The sequence below is a fragment of the Babylonia areolata genome, chromosome 11 (genome assembly GCF_041734735.1).
Source record: "Babylonia areolata isolate BAREFJ2019XMU chromosome 11, ASM4173473v1, whole genome shotgun sequence".
Lineage (NCBI taxonomy): Eukaryota > Metazoa > Mollusca > Gastropoda > Neogastropoda > Buccinidae > Babylonia > Babylonia areolata.
In genome coordinates this window covers 26,852,631-26,870,832 of record NC_134886.1, presented here as the reverse complement: position 1 = coordinate 26,870,832, position 18,202 = coordinate 26,852,631, and the positions used below count along the sequence as shown (strand labels likewise).

Genomic DNA, 18,202 nt, shown 5'->3' with positions numbered 1-18,202 from the left:
ACTGACAACATCAGCAAGAAAACTGGGCTGGGTTGCTCAAGAAGTCTTGGTAGCACTAAGTTTGTTCACTGTTAAGAATTTTCCTAAGTGTATAATTCCATAGACTCTCAGTTTGGTTGGTGTTAAGAATTTTCCAAAGTCTATAATTCCTTAAACTCCAAGTTTGGCTTGTGTTAAAAATTTCCAAAACCCATTATTTCATAGACTGTAAGTTTTGTTAGCGTTAAAAAAAAAGTTTCTTAAATCTGTGAATCCATAGACTCAGTTTGTTAAGTGTTCAGAATTTTCCAAAGTCTATAATTCCATAGACTCTCAGTTTCTTTCGTGTTAAGAATTTTCAGTTTGCCTACTGTTAAGAATGTTCCCAAATCCATAATCCCATTCTCTTATTTTACTCAGTGCTAAGAATTCTCTTCAGTCTATAATTCCATAATTTCTAAGTTTGCTTAGTGTTTAGAATTTTCCTCAGTCTGTATATCAGCAGACTCTATGTTTGCTTGTGGTAAAGAATTCTGGTTTCATAGACACTATGTTTGGTGAGTGTTAAGAATTTTCCTAGGTCTGTAACTCCAAAGACTCTAAGTTTGCTTAGAGTTAAAAACTTCCTTAGTCTGTAATTCCATTGACTTGAAGTTTGATTAGTGTTAAGCATTTTCCTAAGTCTAGTATTCCATTCACTCGAAGTTTGGTTAGTGTTAAGAATTCTTAAATCCATAAATCATACATTCTACGTTTATTTAGTGTAAGAATTTTTCTGATTTGGTGATTCCATACACGCTAAGTTTGGTTTGTGTTAAAAATTTTCCTAAACCCATAATTCCATAGAATCTGTTTGGTTATTGTGAAGAATTTTCCCTGAGACTCTAATTCCATAGACTTGGGTACATTCTTAACGTTGCTTTAGCACTGCTAAGATCGCTTTTGCAACCCAGGCCACAATTAAAAGGGCCACAGAATTTGATATGTTTCTTCATGATTGGTTGTTGAGGATGACGCCAGCGTTGCTGAGAAGATTTTGGTTTGAGACTATATGACAGGTGTCTATACTTGCTTTCATTATATACTGTAGTGATATTTACCGTTCTGACGGAGTCAGGGTCTGTCGCCCCTTCAGTGACAAATCTGTTACGCTAACTACTGGGCCATACCAGCTGGTTGACTTCAGAAACTTTGTTCTTGATATAATAATAATAATAATAATAATAATAATGGTACTTATATAGCGCTGAATCTTGTGCATAGACAAATCTAAGCACTTTCGCACCAGTCATTCTCACACACGCATAACTCTAAAACTGGAGAAACTGAAGACAAGGAAGAGGCAGGGAAGGGAGGCTATTTTGGGAAGAGGTGGGTTTTAAGGCCAGACTTGAAAGAGCTGAGTGTGGAGACTTGACGAAGTGAAAGAGGAAGTTCATTCCAATTGCAAGGTCCAGAGACAGAGAAAGAACGGCGGCCAACAGTCGAGAGTTTGAATCTGGGTATGCGTAAGTGGAGTGGATCCGAAGCTGATCGTAGTGAGCGAGATGGAGATTGAAACCAAGTGCCTAGTTTGTTGTCTTTTTTTTCTTGGATGCTTCTGTGTGAAGAACTGCCGAGAACTGAGATATATTGAGGATGGTTATATTGATTTGACACAGCTGAGAGAATGAGATCCCATCCATGTTTTTGTTCTTGCAGAATGAATTTATAACTTTCTTCCTTTTTCTTCCAGATGAGAATGGTGAAGACTACATGTCTGATGACGAAGAAGATGATGAAGAAGAAGAGGTAAGAGATTTTTGTGTTTATGTCATTTTATTCTTTGTTTACTACATATGAAATTAAAAAAATTAAAAAAGGAAATACATTCCTTAATAGTTTTCTGATGGGAAGTTGAATATGTTAAAAGTTTAATGTTTAACATGTTGTGCTGTGTGGACATTCTCTGCTCTAAAAACAAAAATAAAACAAAGAGCAGACAATGAGGACATGGAAAGTTACAAAGAACTGTGTTTCTCCCCCCCTTCCACTGCTATGCTGGGGATGAGTTCCTGTCATGGTCTGCTTGCATACATGTGTTGAATCAGAACGCTGGCACTACTGGTCACTCAGCAACATTGCAGGGTCTCCTCTGGTGCGTAGCCTCCTTGCGACATAACATTGATAGTTCCCTGTGGACTGCTGGCAGACAAACCTGGGTGTGGCTATGTATGAGGGACTTGGAATGAGTGGTGTCGGGGTAAATCCCCTAAAACGGTGACTAGAATCTCCTTCTTCTCCCATTAACTCTTGTTAAGAGTCATTAGGGCACTGCACAAAAGAATGGTTCACCGAGCAGGAGCAGCCGCCACCCCCACCCCGCCCCACCCCCATCCCCCTCCAATTTAAAAAAAAACTCTTTCACTACCAAGTTTCTGTGTGAAAAAACGCTCCCCAGTGCCAAATATTTTAGCTAGGATGCTGTCAGTCACAGGCTTCAGTTTGTGTAAAAAAAACCAAAACACATGGGACTTCTTCACATCAAACTCGGTCAGTGGGCAAAGGTTAGTCATTGTTCTCTTGGTGGGGGAAACTGGCTGCAGCTGTCAAGCTCAGTTACAATATGAAAAATGGTCTTGTGAACGACGGGCGCAGTAGCCGAGTGATTAAAGCGTTGGACTGTCAATCTGAGGGTCCCGGGTTCGAATCACGGTGACGGCGCCTGGTGGGTAAAGGGTGGAGATTTTTACGATCTCCCAGGTCAACATATGTGCAGACCTGCTAGTGCCTGAACCCCCTTCGTGTGTATATGCAAGCAGAAGATCAAATACGCACGTTAAAGATCCTGTAATCCATGTCAGCGTTCGGTGGGTTATGGAAACAAGAACATACCCAGCATGCACACCCCTGAAAACGGAGTATGGCTGCCTACATGGTGGGCTAAAAACGGTCATACACGTAGAGGCCCACTCGTGTGCATACGAGTGAACGCAGAAGAAGAAGTCTTGTGAACCTGACCCCTCGATGTCAACTGAAGTCGTTCGTCAGTGGTGGTGTTAAAGAGTTAATAGAATAAAGAGATGTGTGTTTCTCTCTCTCTCTCTCTCTCTCTCTCTCACTCTCTCAGGAGGACCAGGATGCTCTGGAGGCAGACCTTGACAAGGATGAGGTGGTGAGGCCTCAGCCCGGTGAGTTGTCTGGTGAGGCCCTGCTCACCTCCCAGTTCTCCCTCACCGCTCCCCCCGGCACCTCACGGGGCCGCAAGAAGGTGGGCCCTGGATTTTTTATTTTATTTTATTTTATTTTTTTAAATAAGTCTGGGAGAAAGGTTTTATATTGAGGAGCTGAGATTGTGTGTGGATGTGTGTGTGCAAGTGCGTGTGCGTGTGTGTGTGTGTCCTTGTGTGTGTGTGTGTATGCATGTGACTCTTGTGTGTGAGTGTGTGTGCATGTAAGTGTGTGTGCGTGTGTGTGTGTGTGTGTGTGTGTGCGCACGCATCTTTGTAGACACTTTTGGACTGGGACAAAATTGGCTATGTTATTTCTGGTAACTTCACATATATGTATGAGTGAGCGTATGCTCTTTTCAGTTAGCACTTTAAACTTTGGCTTTTGCGTAACTGGTTGTGGACTAGTGCACATGCACACTCTGGTCGAGTTACAAATTTACATCCACTGTCAGGTTTGTCCACCCATGAAAAAAGGTGCCAGATTTGGTGTGCTTTGCTTTTTTTTTTATATTGTTGATTTCCAGTAAGATTGAATCTTGGAGCTATAAAATCTGGAACGGTCATCAACATTCACATTTTTCTGTAAGAAATACAGGCCATTCCAGAACAGCAGGCATGTATACACAAATGACATCTCCCCTATTCTTCTGTCTATTTTTTCAGTGGACAGACAGTGCACAGCAGCAGGATCATCCCCTGCAACGCCCGGTCACACCTGGGCAGCGCCGCGGTAACGAGTCTGTCAGAGAAACCATTGCTTCCAGGTACGTGTATTCACAAAAAGGTCTCACTCGACTGCTGTACACCATGCTTTATTTTTATCATGTCATAACAAGTCTGTCAGAGAAACCATTGCTTCCAGGTGCGTGTATTCACAAAAAGGTCTCACTCGACTGCTGTACACCATGCTTTATTTTTATCATGTCATAACAAGTCTGTCAGAGAAACCATTGCTTCCAGGTATGTGTATTCACAAAAAGGTCTCACTCGACTGCTGTACACCATGCTTTATTTTTATCATGTCATAACAAGTCTGTCAGAGAAACCATTGCTTCCAGGTGCGTGTATTCGCAAAAAAGGTCTCACTCGACTGCTGTACACCATGCTTTATTTTTATCATGTCATAACACGTCTGTCAGAGTATTCACAAAAAGGTCTCACTGCACCATGATTCATTTTTTTTTCTATCGTATCATTTTCTCCTGTCCTGTCTAAATTGAGGAAGTGTGGGTTTGTTCCCATGCACCTTTTGTGTTCACCTGTGTGCTAGCTGAATCGGTAGCATAAGCCCATGCGTCTCCCAGGACAGAAATTTCCGTCCCCCGGATGGAAATATCCGTCCACGTCATTGTAGGAATTTCTCGATGGCAAAGTTGGTAAATTCATGTGAAATTGTCATGATTTGATAGTGTGTTCATATTCCTGTCAGTGTAAGTTATATGTTTGCTTGCTAGGATTTTTTTTTTTTTTTAATTATCACCCTTCATGACCAAAACATACCTTGGCAAGTAGTTGTCTGTGAGCTTAGAATAGTCTTTGCACTGAAAGAGTTGGGAAAAGATTTTCTTGTTGTCCTTTCGAATGCAGTGTATTTGTATTGTGACATGTTCAGATAAAACAGTGTTTGAACCAAAACTCAAGCTAACCCATAATGGTCTTGTGTTGTCAGCTAGACTATAAGTCCATAGTGATGATGATAATTCATGCCTTCCTTTTTTGGGTGTGTGTTTTTATTTTTGACTCACTTGTGTAAACAAAGTGAGTCTATGTTTTAACCCAGTGTTCGGTTGTCTGTGTGTGTGTGTGTGTCCGTGTGTCTGTGTGTGTGTGTGTCCGTGGTAAACTTTAACATTGACATTTTCTCTGCAAATACTTTGTCATTTGACACCAAATTTGGCATAAAAATAGGAAAAATTCAGTTCTTTCCAGTCATCTTGTTTAAAACAATATTGCACCTCTGGGATGGGCACAAAAAAAAAAAAAAAAGAAGCCTAATTATATGCAAACTGCATTTACTGTTATATTTATATTTTTTGTATTCTCTAAACTTGGCACTTTGATCTGATATTCTGACCCAGCAACAAGAGCAGTCATTATTATCATTTTCTGTTCAAACAGGAACTTCTTTTGCTCAGCATGGAAGTTTTATTTATTTTGCAAACGTTTTGGTGCAGATAGTAAAAAAGGGAAATTACTCTGTAATTAATGCTAGGGGACTTAATTTGCTTTAAACTGATCTTTCTCATCTTAAACATTACATTTTGAAATTATACTCAATGCATAAAAAGCTTGGATTTTTTTTTAAGTGTATCACAAATGAGTTTTGAAGGCCTTGCCTCTCTTGTTTTCTCCTGTCCTGTCTAAATTGAGGAAGTGTGGGTTTGTTCCCATGCACCTTTTGTGTTCACCTGTGTGCTAGCTGAATCGGTAGCATAAGCCCATGCGTCTCCCAGGACAGAAATTTCCGTCCCCTTCCAGTGTGCAAAAAAGTGCCCCTGGATGGAAATATCCGTCCACGTCATTGTAGGAATTTCTCGAAGGCAAAGTTGGTAAATTCATGTGAAATTGTCATGATTTGATAGTGTGTTCATATTCCTGGCACCATTGATTTTATATATATTTTTATTTAGTTTTTCTAGGTCCGTCAGGCACCATTGGTTTTTTTATATATTTTTATTTAGTTTTTCTAGGTCCGTCTGTCACCATTGATTTTATATATATATTTTTATTTAGTTTTTGTAGGTCCGTCAGTCACCATTGATTTTATATATATTTTTATTTAGTTTTTCTAGGTCCATCAGTCGCCATTGATTTTATATATATATTTTTATTTAGTTTTTCTAGGTCCGTCAGTCACCATTGATTTTATATATATTTTTATTTAGTTTTTCTAGGTCTGTCAGTCACCATTGATTTTAAATATATTTTTATTTAGCTTTTCTAGGTCCATCAGTCGCCATTGATTTTATATATATTTTTATTTAGTTTTTCTAGGTCCGTCAGTCACCATTGATTTTATATATATATTTTTATTTAGTTTTTCTAGGTCCGTCAGTCACCATTGATTTTATATATATTTTTATTTAGTTTTTCTAGGTCCGTCAGTCACCATTGATTTTATATATATTTTTATTTAGTTTTTCTAGGTCCGTCAAGCACCATTGATTTTATATATATTTTTATTTAGTTTTTCTAGGTCCGTCAGTCACCATTGATTTTATATATATTTTTATTTAGTTTTTCTAGGTCCGTCAGTCACCATTGATTTTAAGTATATTTTTATTTAGCTTTTCTAGGTCCATCAGTCGCCATTGATTTTATATATATATTTTTATTTAGTTTTTCTAGGTCCGTCAGTCACCATTGATTTTATATATATATATTTATTTAGTTTTTCTAGGTCCGTCAAGCACCACTGATTTTATATATATTTTTATTTAGTTTTTCTAGGTCCGTCAAGCACCACTGATTTTATATATATTTTTATTTAGTTTTTCTAGGTCCGTCAAGCACCATTGATTTTATATATATTTTTATTTAGTTTTTCTAGTTCTAGCAGTCCCCTTCTTTTTCTTTTTTTTTTTTTTTTTTTTTTTTTTTTACTTCAGTTTGTTAGGTCCAGCAGTCATCATTTAATAGAAAAAGAGGGCGCTAGTCAGGGATGCACAGGGGAGGTAACCCACTTCGGGAGGTTATCGGCCGTAGCTGCTTTCGTTTTTCTCCGCATAGGCGGGTAGTAGTTTGCACAGGACAGGAATGTCAGACCCCTGCCGGAGTCTGCACTAGTGGGTCACGGTAAGTATGTTACTTAAACGTAATTTTAGGAAGAAAAATTTCCTTTTACCTTGATTTACTGGGTCCGTCAGTCACCATTGATTTTATATTATCGTTTTGGATGAGACGATAAACCGAGGTCCCGTGTGCAGCATGCACTTAGCGCACGTAAAAGAACCCACGGCAACAAAAGGATTGTTCCTGGCAAAATTCTGTAGAAAAATCCACTTCGATAGGAAAAGCAAATAAAACCGCACCGCAGAAAAAAATACAAAAAAATGGATGGCGCTGTATGTAGCGACGTGCTCTCCCTGGGGAGAGCAGCCCGAATTTCACACAGAAAAATCTGTTGTGATAAAACAAAATACAAATACAAAAATACAAATTTACTGGGTTCAGCTGCAGTCATCATGTTTTTTCCCCACATAATTATTGTGGTTGTGATGCAGACTGGGGTCCAGGGGAGGCAGTCGCCCCCCCACCAGCAACAAGGACATCAACGCCAGACCACCGACACGCAGCGGCTCCAGGCCGGTGTCTCAGGACTCCGGTCGTAAGTTTCTTGTTGGATTTGTTCTTCTTGTGTGGACATAGTTATTTTGCTGTGATTTGGAGCTTATGTGATGTGAGATTGTGATATTGCATGTGGTTTTTTTTTGTGTGTTTTTGTTGTTGTTGTTTTTGTTGGTTTTTTGGGGGGAGGGAGGGGGGGGGGGGGTTGTACATACTTTTATATCGATTATTTTCAAGTTTTGTGTGTTTTATCATAAAGCGCAGTGAGTCCCATATGAGATTGGGGTACTGCGTTATATAAGCCTTCATTTTACTTACTTACTTACACTGCTCAGCTTATATCACAGATTGTCATAAGCTTACATTTGGGCCAACAGCAGAGTGAGAGCTGCATGATCAGTGGTTTCTCCATTACAGTGGGAAGTCATTTACAGCTTAGTCTTTTGTGAAGGACTATGACACTCAAACCAGGAGACAAGATTGCACTGGCTCTTTGTGCCACAGCCTTGGGGGCTAGTCGGCCTTTGGGAACCATCCCAGCATCACTGTTCTTTTGGTTGAGAGAGTGGGGATGTAACCTAGGCAAGACACTCTCCTTCTGTATGTAATCATATTCTAGCCCAGTTTTGTTTGTTTATTTTTCTTCTGTGTATGTTGATAAACAGATATATCCACACACACACACACACAAAAAGATTCTAGCCCAGATGGTTGGGACAGCATTTGCCTCCTCTGCTGTTCTGATGGTCATAGTCAGACACTGTTCACTGTCATACTTACTTAACATGCTTGTGCATGATGTGTTTGCTGTGGAAGGTGGATATGGAGTGCGTCCGCCCAGTCAGCAGAGCGACAGGGCAAGTCGACCGTCCACAAAATCCCTGGAGAAGCAGGGACCGGGAGTAACGTAAGTTGTTTCAATAGTTGACCTGACAGATCTTAAAGAGACTGCAAGCATTACCCCCAAAAGCGTTTGGCACACACACACACACACACACACACACACACACACACACACGCAAACCTCAAAGGGTAAAGTAATGCATTTCATTTGACATGAAAAATGTGGACAAGAAAATTTTGGATGAACATTGTATTCTTCAGACAAAAGAACTGAGACAGATTGGAAAAGAGAAGAAAAAAATTTCCAGTACATTTGTTGCCAAGCAAACTGTCCCTGATATATATAGTTGTCATATTCTCTTCTTTTTTTTAACAGTTTTTGTAGCTTAAAGTTACCAAGCTCTATTTCAGTTTGGATAATAACAGTGAGAACTTTTAAGAGTATCAGATTATGGTGATGATGATGATGATATGGATACTTATATAGTGCCTATCCTCAGTCGAAGATCAAGCTCTAAACATGCTGGGCATGTTCTTGTTTCCATAACCCACTGAACACTGATATGGATTACAGGATCTTTAATGTGCATATTTGATACACATGAAGGGGGTTCAGGCACTTACAGGTCTGCACATCTGTTGACTTGGGAGATCAGAAAAATCTCCACCCTCTACCCACCAGATGCTGTTACTGAGATTTGAACCCATGTTTGTTCCATTTTTCAGTTAACATACTGGTAAGGGCTTTTTAGGGCTTCAGATTAACAACAAGCATGTGTGCTCTATTTCATATTAAGCATAATGATTAGAGGTTTTGAGAGCTCTTTTTCCTACTGAACATACTGATCAGAGCTTTTTAGGGCATCAGATTCACAATCTTATGTGCTCTTTTTCATATTGAACATAATGATGAGAGCTTTTTGGAACATCAGATTAACAGTCATATGTGTGCCACTTCATACACTTCTCTGCAGGTGTTTCTTCTGTCATCTGTTGCCAGTGTTCGTGACCATGCATTGTAACGTGTAGAGTTCTGTTCTGAATGATGGGTAGGGGCTACATCAGTCACCACATTTACTGCAGTGCTTACAGATGCCCCCAGAAGAGGGATATGCACACAGGTGCACAAAGTGATCCAACCTGGAATATAATGGTTAATGAAATGAATGATTTCTGATCACGATAGAAGTGCCTTTAAAAACAGTGTTACTCTTGTTTCCTCTCTACCTTTCTCCGGACAGTCCCCATTGCCAAAGAATAGTATTGTCATTGGCAATGAAACAGTGTACATGTCTGTCTGTGTCTCTACCTTTCTCCGGACAGTCCCCATTGCCAAAGAATAGTATTGTCATTGGCAATGAAACAGTGTACATGTCTGTCTGTGTCTCTACCTTTCTCCGGACAGTCCCCATTGCCAAAGAATAGTATTGTCATTGGCAATGAAACAGTGTCCATGTCTGTCTGTGTCTCTACCTTTCTCCGGTCTCTCCCCATCCACACAGAAGAGAATTGTCATTGGAATTGACAACAGTTCCATTACTGTCTGTGTCTCTGCCTTTCTCCGGACAGTCCCCATTGCCAAAGAATAGTATTGTCATTGGCAATGAAACAGTGTCCGCGACAGTCCCCATTGCCAAAGAATAGTATTGTCATTGGCAATGAAACAGTGTACATGTCTGTCTGTGTCTCTACCTTTCTCCGGACAGTCCCCATTGCCAAAGAATAGTATTGTCATTGGCAATGAAACAGTGTACATGTCTGTCTGTGTCTCTACCTTTCTCCGGACAGTCCCCATTGCCAAAGAATAGTATTGTCATTGGCAATGAAACAGTGTCCATGTCTGTCTGTGTCTCTACCTTTCTCCCTGTTTCTTCTTCCTCCGCCCACACTCAGCAAAGGAGAAGCCTCAGTCTTATTTGAATTTGTTTTCACCCCCCCAAACAGTTACCTACTTCCGGGAGGTTATCGGCCGTAGTTGCTTTCGTTTTCTCCGCATAGGCGGATAGTAGTTTGCACAGGACAGGAATGTCAGACCCCTGCCGGAGTCTGCACTAGTTGGGTCACGGTAAGTATGTTATTTAAACGTAATTTTAGATAGAAAATTTCCCTTTTGGCTGCATATATGGTGGGGTAAAAACGGTCATACACGTAAAAGCCCACTCATGTACATACGAGTGAATGTGAGAGTTGCAGCCCACGAACAAAGAAGAAGACGACTTCGTTTTCAGGCTGGCAATAATCGCACCACATTTATGACTTGTCTGTGTTTTTGTTTTTTTTCTCTCTCTGAAGTGGTGTTGAACTCATCTAGTAAGAAAATTCAGTCTGCGTTAAGTTTTGTTGTTTCAGGTTGGGTTTGTTGTTGTTGTTGTTTTTGTTCCCCCCCCCCCCACCCCTCCTGTCTGTGTTTGCTATTGTTGTTGAAGTTTTGATAACAAATGTTAAAAAGTGCCTTGAAGTGCATTGAGTGTTTGGTATTGCTTTTTGAAACTTTTTTCCGTGGGGGTTCTGGGTATGGACCCCTGGTTCATGGTTTTATGAACATTTTCCATTCATGTTGCTGTTCATTGCATCGATACTTTACACAGGTTAGTAGCCGACATATTTCAAATGTCCTCAGTTAAGTCGATAATCATTAAGTTGACAATCACACATCAAGACATGAAATGCTATTAATTTTGAACACACTTTAAGATTTATCAGATTTTCAAAATATTTGTGCCAGGTTTTAGTCACTCCGACTGCAGGAATATAAGTGAATGGCTGAAAATCCTTCCACTGTATACTGGAAACTATTGTCCAAAAAAGAAATAAAATCAATATTATAATGATTGTTACGTTGTCCAAGAATATCATCAAGCATGGGAAAAAAGCAATAAAAGAAAGAAAAGTATGTGTTATAATGGTTGTTGCAATGTCCAAGAATTATCACCAAGCATAAAAAAAGAAGAAAAAAAAAATCAATATTATAATGGTTGCTTTGTTAGAAAAGAGAAGAAAAATCAATGTCAGAATGGTTGTTGTGGTGTCCAAGAATATCGTCATACATGGGGGGTGGGGGGGGGGGGGGGTGGAAGAAAAGAAAGATAAATTAATATTATAATTGTTGCTGCAATATCCAAGATTATTATTGATAAAAGAATAAATGAAGAACAAAATATAACGGTTGCTGCGGTGTCCAAGAATATCTGCTTCTTTTTTTCTTTTTTTTTCTAAAGAACAAAAATCAATATTATCATGGTTACTGCAGTGTCCAAGATTATCATTTATGAAAAAAAAGAAAAAAAAAAAAAAGAAGGAGAAAACAAAAAGATCAGTATCATCATGTTTGCTACAATGTCCAAGATTATCAGTTATTTAAAAAAAAAAAAAAAAATAATAAAGAGAAAAAAAAGTGTAATAGTTTGCTGCAATGTCCACAATTACCAGCTATATATTAAAAAAAAAAAAAAAGACATTTTTTTTTTTTAAGAACAAAAATCAATATTATAACGGTTAATGCAAAGTCCAGATTTGTCAGTGAAAAGAAAAAAAAAAAAAAATAAATAAATAAATATCACAACGGGTTGCTGCACTGCAGTGTCCAAGAGTATCGCCAAGCGTTCGGATCCAAACCCAAGATCCCTCGCACGCCTGACGCCGGCGGAGGTCGGCCCTCCACCCGAGGCTCCGTCAAGGAGGCCCCTCCCCAGCCCCAGTACTCCCAGTCGGAGCCTCGACCCACATCTTCAGGGAAATCAGGTGATCTGTTTAGGACACACAGAACACACCGCTGCCCCTCTGCCCCATCTTGTATTCTGTTCCTGTTCCTTGTGTGAGCTGTGCACAGCTTGGAATGTATTTCATGGTGCTTTCTTAGATCTCACCATCTGTATTATTATTATTGTTATTTTAGATCTCTCCTTCCTCTCTTTCTCTCGCTCTCTCGTTTTTTCTTCTTTTTTTTTCTGGCAATGCCATGTGTTGTTGTTGTGGGGTTTTTTGGTTTTTTTTGTGTGTGTGTGTGTTGATAGAATCTGCTTTATTATTGTGATGGTGTTAGTTTTATTTGGTTTGTTAGTTTGCTCTTCTTTTTTTTTTTTTTTTTTTTTTGTGTGTATAATCAGAATCTGATTTGTAACTGCAATATAAAAAAAAAATGATGAAAATAGAAATCTTACTTGTAACAGTAATATTTTATCACAATGTAATCTATAACAGTAATTTATTGTGGCTTTTTGTGTGTGTGTGTGTGTTGTTTTTTTACGTAAAATTATTTTTAACGGCAAAGTGTTTTTATTGAAATCTAATTTATAGCTATAATGAGAATTTGATATCAAGTGTTCCCTCAGATTTCCAACATTCTTCTAGCTCAGATGTTATTTCTCTAGTTCGTTTGAAACACAAGGGTAGTTATAGGACGATTTATTTTTATTGCGAAAATCGTCAAACTGAAGTGTGATGAAAAGCAGTGTATCAGTCAGAACCTGAAACATTTGTTTTACTGAGTTGTGATGAAGAGTGATATGAAAAAGAGAGAGAGAGAGAAAAAAAAAAAAAAAGAATGTGTTTGATATTTACTGTGGTAAAGTGTGAAAAAGAGGAGCTTGTCTTGCTGCTGTAGCCTGTTCTCTGTGTGGTACTCTTCTTTTGCTGCAAGTACTTTACACCTTTAGGTTTTCAATGCACAGCACTGACTTGCTTTTTTGAGCACCAGTTTGAGTTCTCTTCGTGATGGATTTCTTTTCTCACTCTCTCTCTCTCTCTTTCTCTCGTTTCGTTTTTGTTTTATTTGTTTATTCCTGTTTCCACTTGAGTCTTTGTGTATGGAATGTATGTTGTCTGGAAAATTAACTTCATATGTAATTTCTTAGTTAACATTGGTTAGTTATCTTTTTTCTTCCTCATTTTTTTTCTTTTTCTTTTTCTTTTTCTTTTTCTTTATTTATTTTTTTAACAGTTTGCTCTAAAATTCTGTGCTAAATTTGGTCAGTATTATCAGCTTTGTGTGTGCAGTTGTGGTTTGATGCCTGTGTACATTTCTGTGTGTGTCTGCTGTCTCTTGATTGCACTGCTTTCTGCATCTCACTGTGTGCTGTCACCTAGCAACGCGACTGTACCAAAGTGAGTCGAAGGGGTGGAAGGTATGAGCGCGCGGCTCCTGCGATGGGTTGAGAGGTGGAGTTTGTTACCAGGTACTGCTAACGTTCTGTTTCTGTGGTTTCTCAGTGATGTGAGTGTATAGCATATGTTACAAAAAACAAAACAAAAACAAAAAAAAACATGTCATATTTCATATGTCGTTTTTAACATGATGTCATTCATCCTTGAAAAAAGGTCTTTGCTGGCTGAAAATTTTGTTATTGTTTCATGTTATCATATGTGTATTATGTTTTATTATTGTATTATTCTATCACTGTGCTTATAGTGTGTGTTTCTTTTTCAAGCTTAAAATAATTTTCAATGTCTCAAAAAAACAACAAAAAAACACCCAAAAAGCACTGTTTACTTATAACAAACTCTCATATTTCAATCTAATAGAGTGAGATTGTTTTGCTTTTTTTAAAACTTTTTTTTTTTTTAATGAAATCTTGCCTTGGGGTATTTCATGCATTAAAATGCCTTGTCAAATTTCAGTGTACTAAGATATTTTGTAGAAATGAAATCTTGCCCTCAGATGTTTAATGCTCTTGGCATTTTGTATATTAAAAGAATGTCAAGTGTACTCACAATGTTTTTTTTTTTTTTTTTTTTTTTTTAATGAATTTTCTGTTACTAGTATATTGGTGTTGCCATTATGATTCAAGTGTTATGGGGTGTTAATGATTGAATTTCAGAAAGGGTCCGTATACAATGTGATGAAAGATGTCAGTATTTTTATCTTTTAAATAGAAAGCCCAGATTGTCAGTTAACTCACTGAACACAGTACAAAACAAATGATGACAGCTGATTAATGTCTTAAAGTCAGATTTATACCCATTGGGTAAAGGCGGTTCCTTAATTATCACAGTATTGAAACATATTTACTATAGAAAATATCAATGAACATAACAGAAAACAAATAATAAGTGCTGATTAATGTTTTAAAATCAGATGATAGGATTATACCCATTGTAGAAAGATGGTTCCTTAATCATGACTGAGTTGAGATATACTGCAGAGTATTAGTCTGCAAAGCTTGTAAGCCATAATTGATAGGATAAGATAGGATGACATGACGTGAGATGATATGAACGTCAAACTGGTGTTATGTTGTTTCAGTGGTATGTGCAAGAAAAATACTTCTGAACATCACTGTCTATTACTTTATGTCTGACTTTGATCAAATATAACAGGGAGAAAGGAATAAGTATATAAATGTTATATATTCCTATAGATATTACCCATTCATTCATCAGCTGTTGTTTCAGTCAGAAGTAGCTAGATCATTGTCAACGGCTTGAAATTTGTTTCTGTTAGTGTTACTCAAGATGGAACACACGGGTGTATGTGCAACAAAGGAAGGGAAAAATGCGATGTATGACTGAATAAAGCAAATGTGTTGATAGATATATGATGAAGAGTTGAACAAACTGCATGAACTAACTGAACTTAACTTGACTTTCATGTAAATTGTAATCAGGCAGCCAGAACCTTAATACCACTGTTGGTCAGTGCCTTTATTGGTGTAGTGGTATGCTTTATTTATAATCTGATCAGTATAATAACTGAAGATTAACAAAATGCCAAAGAATGGTGTTCTTGTTTATATTCTGATCAGTATAATAACTGAAGATTAACAAAATGCCAAAGAATGGTGTTCTTGTTTTGTATTCTGATCTCTACAACAACCGAAAATTAGCAAAATACCAAAGAATCTTGTTCTTAACATTTGTGTGTGCATGTGTATGTGTGTGTGTGTGAGTGTCGGTGTGTGTGTGTATGTGTGTGTGTGTGTGTGTGTGTGTGTGTGTGTGTGGATAGATAGATAGATAGATAGATAGATAGATATACACATGTGCATGTTGCGTGTGTATGTATGTGTGGTCATTTTGTGTGGGTCTGACTTTGTTCTGTCACATTCCTGTCAGGTTCCTTTGCATTGCTACATCTTTCTGTTCATATGCACATAGAGCTCTGAACTGCACCGGAGGAGCGCATCATAGAAACATTGAATTATTGATGTTGTTGTTGATGACGCTATCGACAGTATGACACTGACTGCTGTCCTCAGAAAACATTGAATTATTAATGTTATAGTTAGTAATTACGTTACTGACAGTATGACACTGACTGCTGTCCCCCCAAAAAACATTGAATTATTAATGTTATGGTTAGTAATTACGTTACTGACAGTATGACAATGACTGCTGTACCCAGAAAACGTTGAATTATTGATGTTGTTGTTGATGACGCTATCGACAGTATGACACTGACTGCTGTCCCCAGAGAAACATTGAATTATTAATGTTATGGTTAGTAATTATGTTACTGACAGTATGACAATGACCACTGTACCCAGAGAACATTGAATTATCAATGTTATGGTTAGTAATTACGTTACTGACAGTATGACACTGACTGCTGTCCCCAGAGAAACATTGAATTATTAATGTTATGGTTAGTAATTACGTTACTGACAGTATGACACTGACTGCTGTACCCAGAGAACATTGAATTATTAATGTTATGGTTAGTAATTACGTTACTGACAGTATGACACTGACTGCTGTCCCCAAAAAACATTGAATTATTAATGTTATGGTTAGTAATTACGTTACTGACAGTATGACACTGACTGCTGTCCCCAGAGAAACATTGAATTATTAATGTTATGGTTAGTAATTACGTTACTGACAGTATGACACTGACTGCTGTCCCCAGAAAACATTGAATTATTAATGTTATGGTTAGTAATTACGTTACTGACAGTATGACACTGACTGCTGTACCCAGAGAAACATTGAATTATTAATGTTATGGTTAGTAATTACGTTACTGACAGTATGACACTGACTGCTATCCCCAAAAAACATTGAATTATTAATGTTATGGTTAGTATTTACATTACTGACAGTATGACACTGACTGCTGTCCCCCCAAAAACATTGAATTATTAATGTTATGGTTAGTAATTACGTTACTGACAGTATGACACTGACTGCTGTCCCCAGAGAAACATTGAATTATTAATGTTATGGTTAGTAATTACGTTACTGACAGTATGACACTGACTGCTGTCCCCAGAGAAACATTGAATTATCAATGTTATGGTTAGTAATTACGTTACTGACAGTATGACACTGACTGCTATCCCCAAAAAACATTGAATTATTAATGTTATGGTTAGTAATTACGTTACTGACAGTATGACACTGACTGCTGTACCCAGAGAAACACTGAATTATCAACATTGTTAGAATCACTAATGTTGTTGCTAAAAGTATAACCCTGACTGTTGTCCCCAGAGAAATGTTGAATTATTAACGTTGTTATGATTATTCATGACGATACTAATGATATGATTCTCAACTGCTGTCCCCAGAGAAACGTTGAATCATAAACATTGTTATAATTATTGATGATGTTACTAACATTATAACCCTGATGGCTGTCCACATTGAAACGTTGAATTATGAATGTTGTTATGATTATTGAAAACGTTTTCTAACAGTATAACCATGACTGTTGTCCCCAGAGAAACGTTGACTTATTGATGCTGTTATAATTGTTAATGTTCTTAACGTCATTGATTTTATCATGATTACTAATGACGCTACTAACAGTATAACCATGACTGTTGTCCCCAGAGAAACGTTGACTTATTGATGCTATTATAATTGTTATTGTTGTTATAGTTATTGATTTTGTTATGATTATTAATTAATGACGCTACTAACAGAATAACCCTGACTGTTGTCTCCAGAGAAACGTTGACTTATTGATGCTGTTATAATTGTTAATGTTGTTATAGTTATTGATTTTGTTATGATTATAAATTAATGGCGCTACTAACAGTATAACCTTGACTGTTGTCCTCAGAGAAACGTTGACTTATTGATGCTGTTATAATTGTTAATGTTGTTATCGTCATTGATTTTATCATGATTACTAATGGCGCTACTAACAGAATAACCATGACTGTTGTCCCCAGAGAAACGTTGACTTGTTGATGCTGTTATAATTGTTAATATTGTTATCGTTATTGATTTTATCATGATTACTAATGGCGCTACTAACAGTACAACACTGACTGCTGTCCCCAGCCCCCGGCAGCCCTCACAAAGGCTCAGCAGCCAGCGGAGGAGGAGGAGGAGGAGGAAGTAAACCACAGACCCCCCTCAAGCCACAGACCCCACTCAAGCCCCACACCCCACTCAAGCCCCAGACACCTAACCGCTAAGCCGTCCCCTGTGGTGGGGGGACGTGTCGCACACACAACAACAGCAGAGCAGCAGCTGGTGGTGGTGGTTGGCCCCGACTGAAGAAGGGAGGGGCACGCCGTGGGATTCCATGACCTCCTCAAGCACTTGTGATTTTTTATTTTTTTTTTTTTTTTAAAGAAGAAAATTCAACACATGTAGATATTTCTTTCTTTTATTTTTATTTTTTTAAATTTTTTTTTATTTATTTATTTTTTTCAGATCTGCACATATCAGCAATTTTTGTTCTTTTTCTTTTTGTGGAGATAATGCAGGGGATTTCAAACTGAAACAGAAAATAACAATCTCAATCCCTGCATACAGAGAAGTGCAATTCAGCACATGTAGATATTTCTTTCTTTTATTTATTTATTTATTTTTTTTTTCAGGTCTGCACATATCAGTAATTTTTGTTCTTTTTCTTTTTTGTGGAGATAATGCAGGGGATTTCAGACTGAAACAGAAAATCACAATCTCTGTCCCTGCATACAGAGAAGTGC

At 37.8% G+C, this 18,202-nt stretch overlaps 1 protein-coding gene across 1 annotated transcript in view; it reads left to right on the top strand.

Moving 5' to 3' along the window:
• The window catches only part of LOC143287347 (lisH domain-containing protein ARMC9-like), a 54,679-nt gene extending 36,850 nt beyond the window's left edge, over nt 1–17,829 (top strand). Inside the window, exons 19-25 of the mRNA XM_076595308.1 lie at nt 1,715–1,770; nt 3,089–3,229; nt 3,855–3,955; nt 7,415–7,518; nt 8,295–8,385; nt 11,902–12,062; nt 17,547–17,829. Coding sequence (XP_076451423.1) covers nt 1,715–1,770; nt 3,089–3,229; nt 3,855–3,955; nt 7,415–7,518; nt 8,295–8,385; nt 11,902–12,062; nt 17,547–17,683 — 791 coding nt within the window. The 3' untranslated portion in view covers nt 17,684–17,829. The remainder of the gene's footprint in view (nt 1–1,714; nt 1,771–3,088; nt 3,230–3,854; nt 3,956–7,414; nt 7,519–8,294; nt 8,386–11,901; nt 12,063–17,546) is intronic.
• Nucleotides 17,830–18,202: the final 373 nt, after the last annotated feature.